The 17,743-nt window shown below is 40.8% G+C and overlaps 1 protein-coding gene and 1 pseudogene across 1 annotated transcript in view; one reads left to right on the forward strand and one right to left on the reverse strand.

The window, feature by feature from the left end:
- LOC113650187 (B-cell receptor CD22-like) overlaps nt 1–10,123 on the reverse strand; it is a 1,781,460-nt gene extending 1,771,337 nt beyond the window's left edge. The window contains exon 1 of the mRNA XM_047803950.1: nt 10,063–10,123. Within this exon, the coding sequence (XP_047659906.1) occupies nt 10,063–10,108 (46 nt within the window). The 5' untranslated portion in view covers nt 10,109–10,123. The remainder of the gene's footprint in view (nt 1–10,062) is intronic.
- The window catches only part of LOC113650183, a 410,150-nt pseudogene that overhangs the window by 321,727 nt on the left and 70,680 nt on the right, over nt 1–17,743 (forward strand).

Consider the following 17,743-nt stretch of genomic DNA (forward strand, 5'->3'; position numbering starts at 1 on the left):
CACACTCATACCTCCGCAGGAGAGCGAGAGTGTCTATACCCAGACTGTCCAGAGATGCTGTGCACTATTATATCAGAATTGCAAATTTTATGAACAGCGGATATGTTAATACTTCTCCATTGCTTCTCTCTTCTACCCATCCCGAGGCATCCAGAAATTATACCAGCCCTGATCGTCTTCCGTGCGATGAAGATTTTGGACACCACTGACATGAGGCCGACCCTGCGAACCCTGAGGCATCCAGAGATCTACCAGCTACACTTATATTCTGCTATACTAAAAAGATGTAAACTCCATGTGATCTTTTGCATCTATACAACATTTGTTGACTGTATATTTATAATCACACCCCCAGTGTCACCCAGATGAGGATGAGGTTCCCTTTGAGTCCGGTTCCTCTCAAGGTTTCTTCCTTACCATCTAAGGGAGTTTTTCCTTGCCACCGCTGCCTGAGTCACCTCAGACTTGCTCATTGGGGATAAATACATACAAATTGTGAACTAAATCTATCTAATATTAATCTTGAATTTTGTATTCTATTAATCTTTATATTATTCTTATAATAACCTTTTGTTCTATGTTTATGTTCTGTAAAGACATAAACATAGCTGCTTTGAGACAATGTCAATTGTAAAAAGCGCTATACAAATAAACTTGAATTGAACTGAATGCCCACACCTGGCCTGAGAAGGTGAGCACCCACCCTTGCCCATTTAGCTTACGGTAACAGTAATACTGCACCTAAGTGACTCTTCTCTGGTGGATTCAGCCCTAGTGGACTCAGTAGCCAACATCATCCACTACCGCCTTATCCAGGATCTCTAGCAAACCACAGAGGTGGATAAACAACCTATCAGGGATGGCCTCATCACACATAAAACACTTCCACTCACCATTCAAATCAGAATGTTTCACTTTGAGGAGATCAATTCAATTCAGTTCAAGTTTACTTGTATAGCGCTTTTTACAATTGACATTGTCCCAAAGCAGCTTTACAGAACATAAACATAGGACAAAAAAATAATATAATGATTAATAAAATAAAATATTCAAGATTAATATTAGATATATTTAAATGTGTATGTATTTATTCCCAATGAGTAAGTCCAAGGTGACTCAGGTGACTGTGGGGAGGAAAAACTCTAGAATTGAGGAAGAAACCTTGAGAGGAACGAGACTCAAAGGGGAACCTCATCCTCATCTGGGTGACAGTCTGACAAATGTTGTATTGATGTAAAAGATCACATGGAGATCACATCTCCTCTTTAGTATTGCAGAGTCTAACTGGAGCTGGTAGATCGGCTTCTTTCAGTAATTTAGTTGGGATGGGGTCTAGTGAACAAGTTGTTGGTGTAGCTGTAGTAATAAGTTTATCTAACTCTTCCTGTCCTGTACTTGCAGAGCACTGTAGTTGTGAGTGTAGAGCTTTAGGTGAGACTCGGTCACAAGCTGCTCTCACATGTTGAACATCACCTATTTTGTTCCTGATGGTTTCAATTTTATCAGTGAAGAATCCCATAAAATCCTCACTACTGAACTGTGATGGAATAACAGTGTGTTCAGATATCTGGGTTTTTTGCTAATCTAGCCACTGTGCTAAATAAAAACAGACATCACACTGCTCATCACCTCCTCCCCTGCCGAGCAAATCATCCTGGTCTTCCCCTGGCTGTAAGAACATAACCCACTGATATTCTGGGCAGAAAAGAGAATCACACATTGTTTACCTCACTGTCAACTTCATTGTCTCAGATGTAAAGGGGAACTACCTTGTCACACCACCACCCAGACACTAACCAGATCATGGCCATACCCAAGAAATACCATGGCCTGTAGGAGGTCTTTTGTAAGGAACAGGCCACAAAATTACCCCCCACTACCCCTGGGCCTGCTGTATTGAGCTCCTACCCAACACCACCCCACGTAAATATTGTCTATCCACCCCGAGATGGAGACCATGGAGGAATAGATCAAGGAGGCAGCCAAGTTTATCTGCCCCACCACATCGCTTGCTGCTTCAGATTTTTTCTTTGTGGAGAAAATAGACAGGGTTTGTGACCATGCATTGAATATCTGGGTTCATCGCTATCACAGTGAATCATCCCTATCCCCTACCACTGATGCCACCTGCCCTAGAACAGCTCCAGGAAGCATGGGTATTTACTAAAGAAGATCTAAGAAGTGCTTACAACATAGTCTACATAAGTGAGGCAGATGAATGGTAGATGGCTTTCATCACCTCTGTGGTCATTATGAATATTTAGTTATTCCTTATGGGCTGACTAATGATTCCTTATGAGCTGTGTTCAGTCTTTTTTTAGAGATTTTCTGAGACCTCCTGAGCCATTGCGTCATTGTGCACATAGATGATATACTGATATATTCCAAGAACTTTGACACCATTGTGGCTCACGTATGCCAGGCAGCGGCTACTCCACAACAACATGTTTTTGAGAGAAGAAAAATGTCAGTTCCACAGGTATATGATCACGTTTCTGGAATATGTGGTAACTAAGGGTGCTTTCACACCTATAGTTCGGTTCATTTGGTCCGGACCAAAAGCAAATAAATGATACATTGTATATTTTCAGCAGTTGTGGTTCCTTTCCACACCACACTGATCGTTCTGTTCCGCACCAGTTGAAACGAACCAACATGCAGTCATGTGATAACATCCACATCACTCATTGGCCACATGTCTTTGAGCGGATTTCCTAAACTCCTTCTCGATTGGTCAGAATAAACGTGCGGGAAATTTCAACGAAACTCCGGAAGTAAACAAAAAGAGGAAACTACAGCATACAGTACACCATGGAGAGACGACCGCGTGCTGCAATTATGTTGGTGGTTGTAATCTACTACATCGCTCGTATACAGCATTCTATGCAAAGTCTTAATTTTCAGACTGAAGCGCGGATGCGGCTTGAAAATATCATTTTAATGCACTGCAAACGGCGAAGACGCATCGCGAGACGCTTCAGGAGTCGGCGAGCATTACTTTTGTGAAACTGTGACATGCTCATCTTCCGAAAATATTGCCAACGACCCACTACGGCAGCTGGTTTAGTCCAAAATACGCAATACTTTTTGCAGTTGGGTCTATTCGATCTCGGACCGTGTTCTCACCACAAACGAATCGTACCAGAGTTCGTTTGAAAGCGTACCGCGACCACCTCTCCAAGGAAGTCTCAGTACGCTTGTTTGGTCCGCTTTTGGTGCGCACCAGAGTTCGATTGCTGCATTCTCACCTGCCCAAACGAACCGCACCAAATGAGCAATTGAACTCTGGTACGATTCAACCGAACTAAACAAGGCAGGTGTGAAAGCACCCTAACCAGGGGTGCAGATGGATACTAGCAAAGTGAGGATTTGCAAACGTCTATCGTTTATTGTCACTTTATCTGGGAAAGCCGTGCCTTTTTTTCACACAAACTCACCCCAGCAGACATTGGAAACCAGGAGTTGCTATCCATTAAGGAATCTCTGGAAGAATTGAGACACTAGCTGGAGGGGGTGCAGCATCTATTCCAAATACTCACCAGCCACAAAAATTAGAAGTTCATAAAGGGGGCTAAGACGCTCAACCCCAGGTAAGCCAGATGGGACCTTTTTTTCACCCAGTTTAGACTCACTGTGACCCATCGACCTGGTTCCAAGAACAGTAAAGCTGATGTGTTATCACAACACCCTGACCCCAAACCCATCGTGAATCGGTGCCTGATTTTTGGTAATCTGCATTTGTCTGCCAGTTTTAATTGTACTGCCTTGAACTCGTTATTAACCCCAGCTTTGCAGCACATGGATCCTGCTTCACAATCATAAAAGGTAGATTTGTAATGTACTGTGATTTTAGATTTTATTTTCACACCCAATCAAACCATTTAAATATCTGATTTTTAAGTGCATACTAATAAATATAATTTTAGTCATTTATATCATTAATAGTTATATAAACAAATAGTGGAAAAACATACAGTCCTATAAAATCCTATACATACATCCAAAACCACTGACGAGCGCAACAATCTCCAGGCAGGTGAGACTACTTTATGTCGGGCAAAAACAGAATCCTCAAGTTCTCAACCAGGATTCAAAATGCAAGTGGACTGGCAAATGTAATCTTGACAGAATCCTGACTTGTTTTTTATTATCTCTACTTCATCTCATTGTATTGGAAAGTATTATTATCTAATCAGCAACAAAGCACAGTAATAAACTTCTGTCTGTCACACACTTAATGTTTATTAAACATCAATAAACAGTAATGATAATCTGTAATGACACACAATTTAACAAATGACTCTCAGGCAGATTACGTATGTCTACATACAAGACATTTATTGGTACAGAATCTAATTTGTCAAATTGTTTCAGATGTAACTGTAAACACTTTCAAAGAGAGAATCCAAAATATATGGTGTAATGGGCAGTTAAGGTCAATAATTCAAACACAAAAACTGGGGGTTAAATAAAGTCAGAGATGAAGCAAAGAAGGGCAGGGTCATATACACATATATTTAAGAAAAAAATAATTATATAAATAAATATCTAGAAAGAGAAACTATGGTCCTTTCTATGTACTTTCTAAAGCAAACATGGCAAATGAAGATATTTCAATATTTGCAGAAGGGCTCCCTCTGGCAGTGTAGCAGGGAATTGTCTGGGGTACATATTAACATTTACAGCAATAAACACTATATAGATCAACAAATAAGCATGTATCTATAAAGTTTGTGCAGCTTTTTAGACTTTGTTCTCTTGTAGTCTCGTTTCTGAAACACAAATTATATTTTATTATAAGTGATTTCTGAAGTTCCATGCAGAATAATTAAACAATGATGACTGATGACAATAAATGATGTAACATCACCTCTGTGAGTCTGCAAAATCTCATACACGTTTGGAGCAGAACGCTGGAGAGAAGTATAAATATTCCCACTCTTAAGAACCTTAAATAACAAACAGTACAATATCTTTTCATCATCATGTGGAACGTCAACATCATTTCTACTGTCAACATTAATGATTATCATACGTATCAAGTTCATGTAGGAATTCACTTCAATTTTCAAACTCACCTTTATTTTTCCAAATAATCTGTAAAAGATGTGTATTAGATATGAAATACAACAATACTGTACAATGTATGTAAATCAACTACATACAGTATAACAACCATTTTAGATCAAGTTACAATGGTAAAAATATTGCTTAAAATGATCACATGTGCAACTTACTGCTTTAATTTGTAGATGAGAAAACTAATAATACCAAAACACAGAAGGAGAACCACAGAAAGAGCTAGAACCAGATAAGGTAATATGGTATATCTGCATTCTGGGAGAAAATACAATACGTTTTAATAGATTTTAATTTATACATTTAGCAAAAACGTTATCGCTACATTGCTTTTTTATATGATTGCCTACCTGATATGTTGGGATTAAACAGATGTGTGTCGACGCCCAGCTTATTGATGCCAATACACTGCAGAGTGGGTGTGTCTATAAAAGACTGATGGATGGTAATGAAGCTTTTTAAACCTGTGTCACTCACAGTCTCCTCTCGGATGGATGCACTCTCAGAGGGCACAACAGTTTGACCAGAGAGATGCCATACCAATTTAGGAGAAGGATTTCCATGAACCTCACAGGAACACATGGTCAAACCATGAGCGCTGTTACAACTTGAGGAGGGGGAAACCTGGGGAGCGTCTGAGAGAGAGAAAGAAAGAGAGAGAGAGAGAGAGAGAGAGAGAGAGAGAGAGAGAGAGAGAGAGAGAGAGAGAGAGAGAGAGAGAGAGAGAGAGAGAGAGACCGAGAGATAGAGAGAGAGAGAGACCGAGAGAGTGGGTTGGAGGGATAGCACCGAGACTAGAGATCTAAGAGAGAATATTCTAGAGAGATAGAGATAGACCAATATTAGATAGAGAGAGATATATATATAGATATATAATATATTAGTAGATGAATAGATATAGATATAGAGCGATAGATAGATATTAGATCTACCGTTTAAGTTTTTTGTTACCTCTAGCTAGATTATATCTATAGGTCGATATAGAATATAGATACATCTCTCTCTATCTCTACCCCTAGTTCTAATGCTCTCTCTATATAGATATCTCTATATCTACGCTCGCTCTCTCTCCCGCTCCTCGATCCTAGATAGCTTCTCTCTCTATCGCGCTCTCTCGCTCCCTAGAGAGAAGCGATTTCTTAATGTCATCTATAGCAGAAACTGTTCTTAAATGCACAAATTTATTAGCTTCACCGCACACTATCGTTTCATAAAACTGCAGCGCTACTACAGCTACCCCTCTCAGTTATATGTTATATTATTCAATAATTTATAATGTACAGTATGGATTGTTTCCTCAAATTTAAAAAAATCTATTCTCTGTTTCAAATATAAGACTTGTTCTTGTTTTTTATTTTGTTTATTTTACAAAAATAAAGCAAAGTTTCCAAAGCATGACTGGAGTTCTATATGACTAAAAGATGTCTTAAGTATTGTGACAGCAAAGAGCCCACCACTGCCCCCATGTTATTACAGTACTTCTATTTGGGAATACAGAAGAGCACATGGCTGCGGGGCCGGGTGACAAAAGTTGGTAAATCAACACATTGGTAAGAACTCTTCACCCTCCAGGAGAAGCAGGTAGAGTATCTTGGGGCAACCATGTGTTTATGGAGGTAAGAGATTATGTTGGCAGAAGGAATGACACATGGTTCTAATTGTTTCCCAGAACTCATAAAAGTGAAGATGAAACTCTGTGAAACAGTTGTGCCCAGCAAATTTCTTGGGTCCTGCCTCGTCTCTTCTCCACCAAACCTTGAACTGCACCGCCAACTGACACACTGCAGAAAATGCTTCCACACACACAGCAGAACTGATGAGCAAAACTCTTCCTCACCGCAACTGCTCCTCTCCCTGACCCCTCCTGAGATGCCCAGTGCCACCTAACCAAACGGACTAACAAGGACATGGTCATGGTCTATCTGCGCACCTTAGACTGGAGAGTTGCCAGGGAAGAGTGGCACAAGGATGACAGGGCCAGCATTGCCTCTCCCTTTCTCTGTAAAAAAAAAAGCCAACAAAGGCTCCTACTAAGTGCTTGCTCCAAAGGAAGCCACTGATTGCAAACCCTCAAGAATGAGATTCTAATGCATTGCAGGTGATCTCCTATCAACATGGTGGAAGAATTCCATCGTTGGACCTACCGCCAAGGAAGCAACCCTAATCCCTCAACTTCCAGTCCTGTTGCTCCTGTGGCGAGACTGGCTAGGTTTTCCAACCCCAAAGAGAACCCAGGCATGATGGAGACCAGCACTACCATGTACTATCTGCAGCACCTTTGTAAGTACACAGACACCCAGCTTTACTTAGTTCATTTGTTGAAAAAATGGATTTAGTCAATGCCGGTGTCTGCATTTCCTGTCACTCATTTACATTTACATTTACAGCATGTGACAGACCCCTTATCCAGAGTGACGTACATAAGTGCTTAAATCTCTAACATTGAATACATTAATGCTGCTCACTGGGTTACAGACTTAAGATACCATGAGTTTAAAACATTTGTTCAAAGTTACAATGAAAAAGTGTCAAAGGTTTTTTGTTTTTTTTTTAAATGCAGAAGATAAGGAAAGAAGTGCTAGTTGAAGTGTTTCCTGAATAAGTAGGTCTTCAACCGCCGCTTGAAAATAGCCAGTGACTCAGCTGTCCGGACCTCTAGGAGAAGTTCATTCCACTGCCTTGGTGCCAGAACAGAGAAAAGTCTTCTAGTAAACTTGCCTCTTACCCTGAGAGATGGTGGAACCAGTCGAGCAGTGCTGGTAGATCGGAGGTTGCGGGGTGCAGTGCGAGGAATGATGAGGGCTTTGAGGTAAGAGGGAGCTGGTCTGGTTTTGGCTTTGTAGGCCAGCATCAGTGTTTTGAATCTGATGCGTGCAGCTACCGGAAGCCAGTGGAGGGATCGCAGCAGCGGGGTGGTGTGGAGAACTTTGGCAGGTTGAAAACAAGCTGGGCAGCTGCATTTTGGATCATTTGCAGAGGACGGATTGCGTTCATAGGTAGACCTGCCAGCAGTGCATTGCAGTAATCCAGTCTAGAAATGACAAGAGACTGAACAAGTACCTGAGCAGTCTGTGTGGGGGAAAATGGCCGAATCCTTCTAATGTAGAGAAGAAACCGACATGAGCGAGTCACATTAGCGACATGAGAGGAAAAGAACCATTGATTGTCCATGGTTACCCCAAGGTTGCGAGCTGTGGCTGAAGGGGAGATCAGATCATTATGCAGGGGTATTGTAAGATCATGAGCTAGGGATGAATCACCTGGAATGATCAGCAGTTCAGTTTTGCTAGGATTGATCTTCAATTGATGAGCGATGATGTGTCTGCCAGACATGCTGAGATCAGGTCAAATATTACTCTGTTGTATTACTCCTATATTAGTCAGTAGCATTTGTGTTAATGTTGTTTTCCTTGCCATACCTTGCATTGTCTTGCCTTGGTCTTTGAAAAAATGGTCATTGAAATTGTGCATCTCATTTTACAGACACCCCAACACCTCCTTTGTCTGTCACCTACCATTTAGGGTGGCCCTAAATAGAAAGTATCATCCTGTTGATATATCTGTTTGGTTTACATAGGTACCATTAATAACAACACCCTGACATACATTAGATGCATGAAAATGATCTGGAACACTGAGCCCAGGGTACCATGCACCTGTTCATGCTTGCAAAACCAGTTAAAAGGCAAGAACCATAAATCCATGTTTTAGCTTCTTACTAGAACACAGAACTGTACTCACATTGAACATCCAGAAAGACAGAAGATTTCTGATATCCGTGCTGGTTTTGAGCTTTACAATAGTATAAACCACTGTGTGTAGAAACAATCTTGCTGATGGTGAGATGGTCTCCGGTTCCTATCTGCTCTCCGTTCTGTCTGTACCAAGTGTAGTTCAGCACTGCTGGGTTTGCATCACTGCTACAACTCAGAGACACTGAACTGCCCAAAAGTACTGAATCAGATGGAGACACTGATACTGATGTGTTTCTAGGACCATCTGAAGGAGGAAGAACAGGATTTAGAAGTTTCCATGCATCATTAAAGACTAGTTAATATGCACTTACACAGAACATGTAGAATACGAGAGCTCTGTGCTGATTTGTTATGGTTCTGGAGCTGGTAGGTGGCAGTGCAGGTGAAACCGAGTCCATGGTGCAAATGAGTAGCAGTGAAGTTCAGCTGAGAGGAGCTGAATCTGTTGTTATTGTACTGCTTCTGTCTCCTCTCCTCAGGCAGGAAGCTCCACGTAATAATCGGGGGTTTGAAGGGACATGGAGATCGAGCAGAGCAAATGAGACTCAGTGAAGTTCCCTCCACCACCTCATTGTGGTCCTCCACCTCCCCCTGATCCTCCGTATACAGTGTTATTGAGGGGCTGATTGGAGATGCTGAGATAAACACACACTATCACATTAGAGATGAGTTTGAAAGGTGTTCCAGTGCATCATTAGTGTAATTAAAACATGATGTATTGTGCTGCAGCTCTCACCTCTGACATTTAAATAAAGAGAAGAGGAATAAATATATTTTAGATTTCCAGACGCTATCCTAAAGTAATATTCTCCACTGTCACTTTCACTGATGTTGTAGAAGATGGTGGTGCAGTTCTTCCTGTGGAGGTCTCCTACAATTTTGCCATCAATCTTGTTGCCTTCAGTAGTTTTAGAAGAAAAAACTTTGTATTTTGCCAAACTGTCACCTTTGTACCAGACTCCTCTGGGACTGTATTGGAGTTCTTCATCATATTGTTCTTCAAAATCAAAATTGCATGGTATTAGAACACAGAGGCCTTTCATCGCTTCTGTACTTTCTGGTAGACTGATGAAAAATTCTCTACACAAAACAGCTGCAAACACACACACACACACACACACACACACACACACACACACACACACACACACACACACAGCACAAAGTATTATTATAACACATAAACCTTTTTTTATTCTAAAAATGCACACATAACTCATTTACAAACCTTGAAACAGACAAAAGGCGATTACAAATCTCTCTAAAGCTTTCATATCTCAGGCCAGAAATGATCACCTAAAATAAAGAAGCACACACACACACACACACACACACACACACACACACACACACAGGTAAAATAACACAGGTTTCAATGACTAAAGCAAAACAGCTACTGATAAGTACAGAAATGCTGCTGCTTATCTACCAGACTGTATACATACAGTACATTCTTTTTCATTTATTCCTAAAAAAAAAAGTGCTTTACCCTGGTCAAGGTCATGGTTAACCAAGAGCTTTCCATGGAAACACTGGAGAGATGCAAATCCATTTAGGTGCAATTTAGTGTTGCTAAGCCACTTTCCCTTTTGTGGCTTGATACCTTATAGCGATGTCACCAGAACAATAAAGCTTTTGTTTATCAGGACATCATATAAAGAGCAAACCTACTGTAATAACCCCATGAAGTTACAAAACAGACTAAGTAAACATTACAAATATTAGTGTTACTGAAGCCCTGACAGTTATGTCTGTAAGCAAGCATTAGATGACATCGCTTGTAGTTTGGTGACAGGCATCTGTTTGAACACTGAGATGAAATCAGATTCTTGGGCTTATAGCTAAAACAATATGCCAAAAGTTACTACTGAAGATTTAAAAAAATAATAAAGGTCTGGATTGTGTTAGTGCAACAAAAGGATTACATCCTGGGTAATTCTGAAGGGGATCAGAATGTTGGATCCATTCATGACACACATTAGACAGAGCGCTAAGTAATATGAATACTACTAGTTTTGCTATATAGTTTGAGGATAGTTAAGAGACACAAGATTACTTTTAATAGTGTATTTCTGCATGTTCATTAAATACTCCCTCACAGTGCTACTGATAAACAGTTTCACCTGTTAATTTACATTTCTACACTTCTATCAAAAATATATATTCATATCTTATAAACTTGGATTGTTTTTGCAGCAAAGCTGTTATTAATAATGAAACTGCATACTGCAAAATACACATTCTGTATAAAAACACACACTTGGTAAATGCCACACATTCATCTATATGCAGCAGATTAATTCTCACTTACTTACATGAGATGGAGAAAATCCTTTTGTACTGATGTTCTGTGTATATAAAAGTGTTTTAATATCTGTCCGGTATCAGCTGTTCAAATCTGTATCCTGGTAACGTTTCATGCTCTTCTTTAGTCATGTCCCCCTGACTATTAATCACACCAGTGTCTAGTGTGTCTCTGTGCTTTGTTTTGTAAGACCATTCTGTGGATGAATACGTCTTTGTTAGTGTGACTTTTGTCTTTGTTGGTCTTTGTTGCTGCAGCTTTGGGTCACAAACATCACACCAAGTACAAATTAATATGAGTTAAATTGAGATGAGTGAAACTTTATACAAATGTGGTGTGTGTGTGTGTGTGTGTGTGTGTGTGTGTGTGTGTGTGTGTGTGTGTGTGTGTGTGTGTGTGTGTGTGTCAGTGAAACCAATGAAAAGCCCTGGAGCTGCGAGCATCACTTTGAGCACAGAGTAAGTCATGATCTCCTGTTTAATGTTACAACTCATTCACAACGTGTTTAACACAAACAATGACATTGTGACTGCTGTTAGAGACGTTTCCCAGATCATCAGCAGGAGTTTGTCATCAGTGTCTGTAACTTAGTCAACAGTTTTACAGCCTGGTCACTGACAACACCTGCTCAGGACATGTAGTCTAGGGCCAGTGGTTCTCAAACCGGGGGCCCTGAGATGGTGCCAGGGGGCCCCGGGTCACTGACAACACCTGCTCAGGACATGTAGTCTAGGGTCAGTGGTTCTCAAACTGGGGGCCCTGAGATGGTGCCAGGGGGCCCCGGGTCACTGACAACACCTGCTCAGAACAAGTAGTCTAGGGCCAGTGGTTCTCAAACCGGGGGCCCTGAGATGGTGCCAGGGGGCCCCAGTTCACTGACATTTTATAAAGTAATGAATTTATCATAAATTCTGTGTACTTAAATCTCAGAAAAATAAGGCTACTAACCACCTGCACTACATCGTATAATTTAATATGTTTTGTTTAATTCAAATATTAAGTTTTGGAATGTTTTATGTCATAAGTGTTCTTTTTTTGGGCAACTAGGGATACACTGTATACACGGGGGCCGCACGCTGAAAAAGTTTGAGAACCACGGGTCTAGGCCTAGTCATATTTTCGTTATCACACTATGACTGACTTTTTGTCACATTAAACTTCTCCAAATAGGCTTAAAAACTTTATTAGCACTAAATAAATGAAAGTGTATTGCATCGTCAATGTTATAGGTGACTTTTAAAATCATGTCATACAGGACTGCCAACTTTTGGTGGCGGGGCTTTGGTTATGGGGAGGGGCTTATGGAGGGGCGTGGCTTGGTGTGGAAAAAAATACAAACACAAAATCCTTGCGTTAGCAGAAGTGTATTAAGTATATACTGATTGTCAAAGTATTTGGTATCTGTACAGAATTTCTTGGGAGATTTACATTATATTTCATTTTCACAAACATTTTACAGAAATAAGATTAACATGTGATTAACATGTTCACAGATTAACACGTGATTAACATGTTCACAGATTAACACGTGATTAACATGTTCACAGATTAACATGTGATTAACATGTGATTAACATGTGATTAACATGTGATTAACATGTGATTAACATGTTCACAGATTAACATGTGATTAACATGTTCACAGATTAACACGTGATTAACATGTTCACAGATTAACATGTGATTAACATGTGATTAACATGTGATTAACATGTTCACAGATTAACACGTGATTAACATGTTCACAGATTAACATGTGATTAACATGTTCACAGATTAACATGTGATTAACATGTGATTAACATGTGATTAACATGTGATTAACATGTTCACAGATTAACATGTGATTAACATGTTCACAGATTAACACGTGATTAAAATGTTCACAGATTAACACGTGATTAACATGTTCACAGATTAACACGTGATTAACATGTTCACAGATTAACACGTGATTAACATGTTCACAGATTAACACGTGATTAACATGTTCACAGATTAACACGTGATTAACATGTTCACAGATTAACACGTGATTAACATGTTCACAGATTAACACGTGATTAACATGTTCACAGATTAACATGTGATTAACATGTGATTAACATGTTCACAGATTAACATGTGATTAACATGTTCACAGATTAACATGTGATTAACATGTTCACAGATTAACACGTGATTGACATGTTCACAGATTAACATGTGATTAACATGTGATTAACATGTTCACAGATTAACACGTGATTAACATGTTCACAGATTAACATGTGATTAACATGTGATTAACATGTTCACAGATTAACATGTGATTAACATGTTTGCAGATTAACATGTGCTCTATTGTATTGTAAGTGCTGGTGGCTGATTTTCAGCCTTAATCATAGATGTCGTTGACTTGACATTCTGTTCTTAGAAAACAATAATTAACATTAACTATTAGGCATGTCCAGATATTTGTCATGTGGAAATGCTTTTGTACTGTTTTTTTGATAAAGTTCTGTAAAATAACTGCTCAGTGCTGCAAAACAACTCTGCTAATGCTAACTTAATTCTATATAAACTATATAACAGCATAGGCCTATTAGTTACTAGACTAAACTGGACTTAAGTAAAGTCGGCCACATATTCACAGATTCGAGTTTCCCGAGTCAATAACTCCTGAACTAAACGCTTTTATTACACAACTAACACCTCTTTTTCACCGTAGTAATGTAGAGAGGCAGCTACAACCCAGTTTTCCTCAAAATCAGCTTTCCTCCTTGGTCGACAAAATACATAAATCTCTATGTGCAGACGACTGAGAGACAGATTCCAAGGGACCGTCTGCAAAGTGCAAAACGCGAAAAGCGAATACTAAAAAACAATCACATCACTGTAATACACTGTACTGTCACCAGCTCACACACACTGTAATACACTGTACTGTCACCAGCTCACACACACTGTAATACACTGTACTGTCACCAGCTCACACATCACTGTAATACACTGTACTGTCACCAGCTCACACACACTGTAATACACTGTACTGTCACCAGCTCACACACACTGTAATACACTGTACTGTCACCAGCTCACACACACTGTAATACACTGTACTGTCACCAGCTCACACACACTGTAATACACTGTACTGTCACCAGCTCACACACACTGTAATACACTGTACTGTCACCAGCTCACACACACTGTAATACACTGTACTGTCACCAGCTCACACACACTGTAATACACTGTACTGTCACCAGCTCACACACACTGTAATACACTGTACTGTCACCAGCTCACACACACTGTAATACACTGTACTGTCACCAGCTCACACACACACTGTAATACACTGTACTGTCACCAGCTCACACACACTGTAATACACTGTACTGTCACCAGCTCACACACACTGTAATACACTGTACTGTCACCAGCTCACACACACACACTGTAATACACTGTACTGTCACCAGCTCACACACATCACTGTAATACACTGTACTGTCACCAGCTCACACACTGTAATACACTGTACTGTCACCAGCTCACACACACTGTAATACACTGTACTGTGACCAGATCACACACACTGCAATACACTGTACTGTCACCAGCTCACACACACACTGTAATACACTGTACTGTCACCAGCTCACACACACTGTAATACACTGTACTGTCACCAGCTCACACACACTGTAATACACTGTACTGTCACCAGCTCACACACACACTGTAATACACTGTACTGTCACCAGCTCACACACACTGTAATACACTGTACTATCACCAGCTCACACACACACTGTAATACACTGTACTGTCACCAGCTCACACACACACTGTAATACACTGTACTATCACCACTGATACTACAACACTTACTTGGCGGAAATGTCTTTTTTGTATAATTTTTATGATTTTTCAAAGTAAGTGTTGTAGTATAACTATCAGGACATCTGTGATGTGTGAGCTGAATTTGGTGACAGTACAGTGTATTACAGTGAAGTTATTGAGTATAATTTCCATAATAGTCGTGCTATTGATTTTTCTTATTATTAAAAATCATAAAAATTAAGCAAAAAGACATTTCTGCCAAATAAGTGTTGTAGTATCAGTGGTGACAGTACAGTGGCACATCAGTGATGTGTGAGCTGGTGACAGTACAGTGTATTACAGTGTGTGTGAGCTGGTGATAGTACAGTGTATTACAGTGTGTGTGAGCTGGTGACAGTACAGTGTATTACAGTGTGTGTGAGCTGGTGACAGTACAGTGTATTACAGTGTGTGTGAGCTGGTGATAGTACAGTGTATTACAGTGTGTGTGAGCTGGTGACAGTACAGTGTATTACAGTGTGTGTGAGCTGGTGACAGTACAGTGTATTACAGTGTGTGTGAGCTGGTGACAGTACAGTGTATTACAGTGTGTGTGAGCTGGTGACAGTACAGTGTATTACAGTGTGTGTGAGCTGGCGACAGTACAGTGTATTACAGTGTGTGTGAGCTGGTGACAGTACAGTGTATTACAGTGTGTGTGAGCTGGTGACAGTACAGTGTATTACAGTGTGTGTGAGCTGGTCACAGTACAGTGTATTACAGTGTGTGTGTGAGCTGGTGACAGTACAGTGTATTACAGTGTGTGTGTGAGCTGGTGACAGTACAGTGTATTACAGTGTGTGTGAGCTGGTGACAGTACAGTGTATTACAGTGTGTGTGAGCTGGTGACAGTACAGTGTATTACAGTGTGTGTGTGAGCTGGTGAAAGTACAGTGTATTACAGTGTGTGTGAGCTGGTGACAGTACAGTGTATTACAGTGTGTGTGAGCTGGTGACAGTACAGTGTATTACAGTGTGTGTGAGCTGGTGACAGTACAGTGTATTACAGTGATGTGTGAGCTGGTGACAGTACAGTGTATTACAGTGTGTGTGAGCTGGTGACAGTACAGTGTATTACAGTGATGTGTGAGCTGGTGACAGTACAGTGTATTACAGTGTGTGTGTGAGCTGGTGACAGTACAGTGTATTACAGTGTGTGTGAGCTGGTGACAGTACAGTGTATTACAGTGTGTGTGAGCTGGTGACAGTACAGTGTATTACAGTGTGTGTGTGAGCTGGTCACAGTACAGTGTATTACAGTGTGTGTGTGAGCTGGTGACAGTACAGTGTATTACAGTGTGTGTGAGCTGGTGACAGTACAGTGTATTACAGTGTGTGTGAGCTGTTGACAGTACAGTGTATTACAGTGATGTGTGAGCTGGTGACAGTACAGTGTATTACAGTGTGTGTGAGCTGGTGACAGTACAGTGTATTACAGTGTGTGTGAGCTGGTGACAGTACAGTGTATTACAGTGTGTGTGTGAGCTGGTGACAGTACAGTGTATTACAGTGTGTGTGAGCTGTTGACAGTACAGTGTATTACAGTGTGTGTGTGAGCTGGTGACAGTACAGTGTATTACAGTGTGTGTGAGCTGGTCACAGTACAGTGTATTACAGTGTGTGTGAGCTGGTGACAGTACAGTGTATTACAGTGTGTGTGTGAGCTGGTGACAGTACAGTGTATTACAGTGTGTGTGAGCTGGTCACAGTACAGTGTATTACAGTGAAGTTATTGATTTTTTTTGTATTTTTGTTTTGTTTTGTATTGTCTTTTCTGGTTTTGCACTTTGCAGACGGTCCCTTGAAATCTGTCTTGTAGGTATTCACACATAGAGACATGTATTTTGTCCAACGCCAAGGAAAGCTGATATTGAGGAAAATTGGGTTGTAGCTGCCTCTCTACATTACTACGGTGAAAAAGAGGTGTTATTTGTGTAATAAAAGCGTTGACTCTGGAAACTCCAATCTGTGAATATGCGGCCAACTTTACTCTAAACGATGGAGACACTGGACGCCCTGTAACTCACTGACCTGCCTGCCTTCACACGGTGCAGATGGGAGGGAGAACAGATGACTACACAGTTTATGGGAATAAATTGTGTATTTCTCTCACAATTGTCACAAAAACCTCACTACACTGTCTGTCTGGTCTCTGAGCGCGTTGCTTTGCGAGATCATGTGGTGCTAGTTTTTTTCCTTACTTCTGCACGAGTCTGTGTGAGAATATGGGGGTGTGGCGTGAGAGTATGGAGGTGTGGCATGAGAGTATGGAGGTGTGGCATGAGAGTATGGAGGTGTGGCATGAGAGTATGGAGGTATGGCATGAGAGTATGAAGTGAAGTGAAGTGACATATGGCTAAGTACAGTGACCCATACTCAGAATTCGTTCTCTGCATTTGACCCATCCAAAGTGCACACACACAGCAGTGAACACACACACACCGTGAACACACACCCGGAGCAGTGGGCAGCCATTTATGCTGCGGCGCCCGGGGAGCAGTTGGGGGGTTCGGTACCTTGCTCAAGGGCACCTCAGTCGTGGCCGGCCCGAGACTCGAACACACAACCTTAGGATTATGAGTCAGACTGTTGGCAGTCCTGTGTCATATTTGATATCCTGGCCATTGATGCATTTTAATGCATCTATATTTCAAAGATGTCAACTAAAAGGCGACTAAGCAAGGCCAGGCTGCAGGATGCTGGCCCAGAGAAGTGGTGAAAAGGGTGTAGTTGT

Source organism: Tachysurus fulvidraco, chromosome 19, assembly GCF_022655615.1.
Source record: "Tachysurus fulvidraco isolate hzauxx_2018 chromosome 19, HZAU_PFXX_2.0, whole genome shotgun sequence".
NCBI classification, from domain to species: Eukaryota; Metazoa; Chordata; class Actinopteri; order Siluriformes; family Bagridae; genus Tachysurus; species Tachysurus fulvidraco.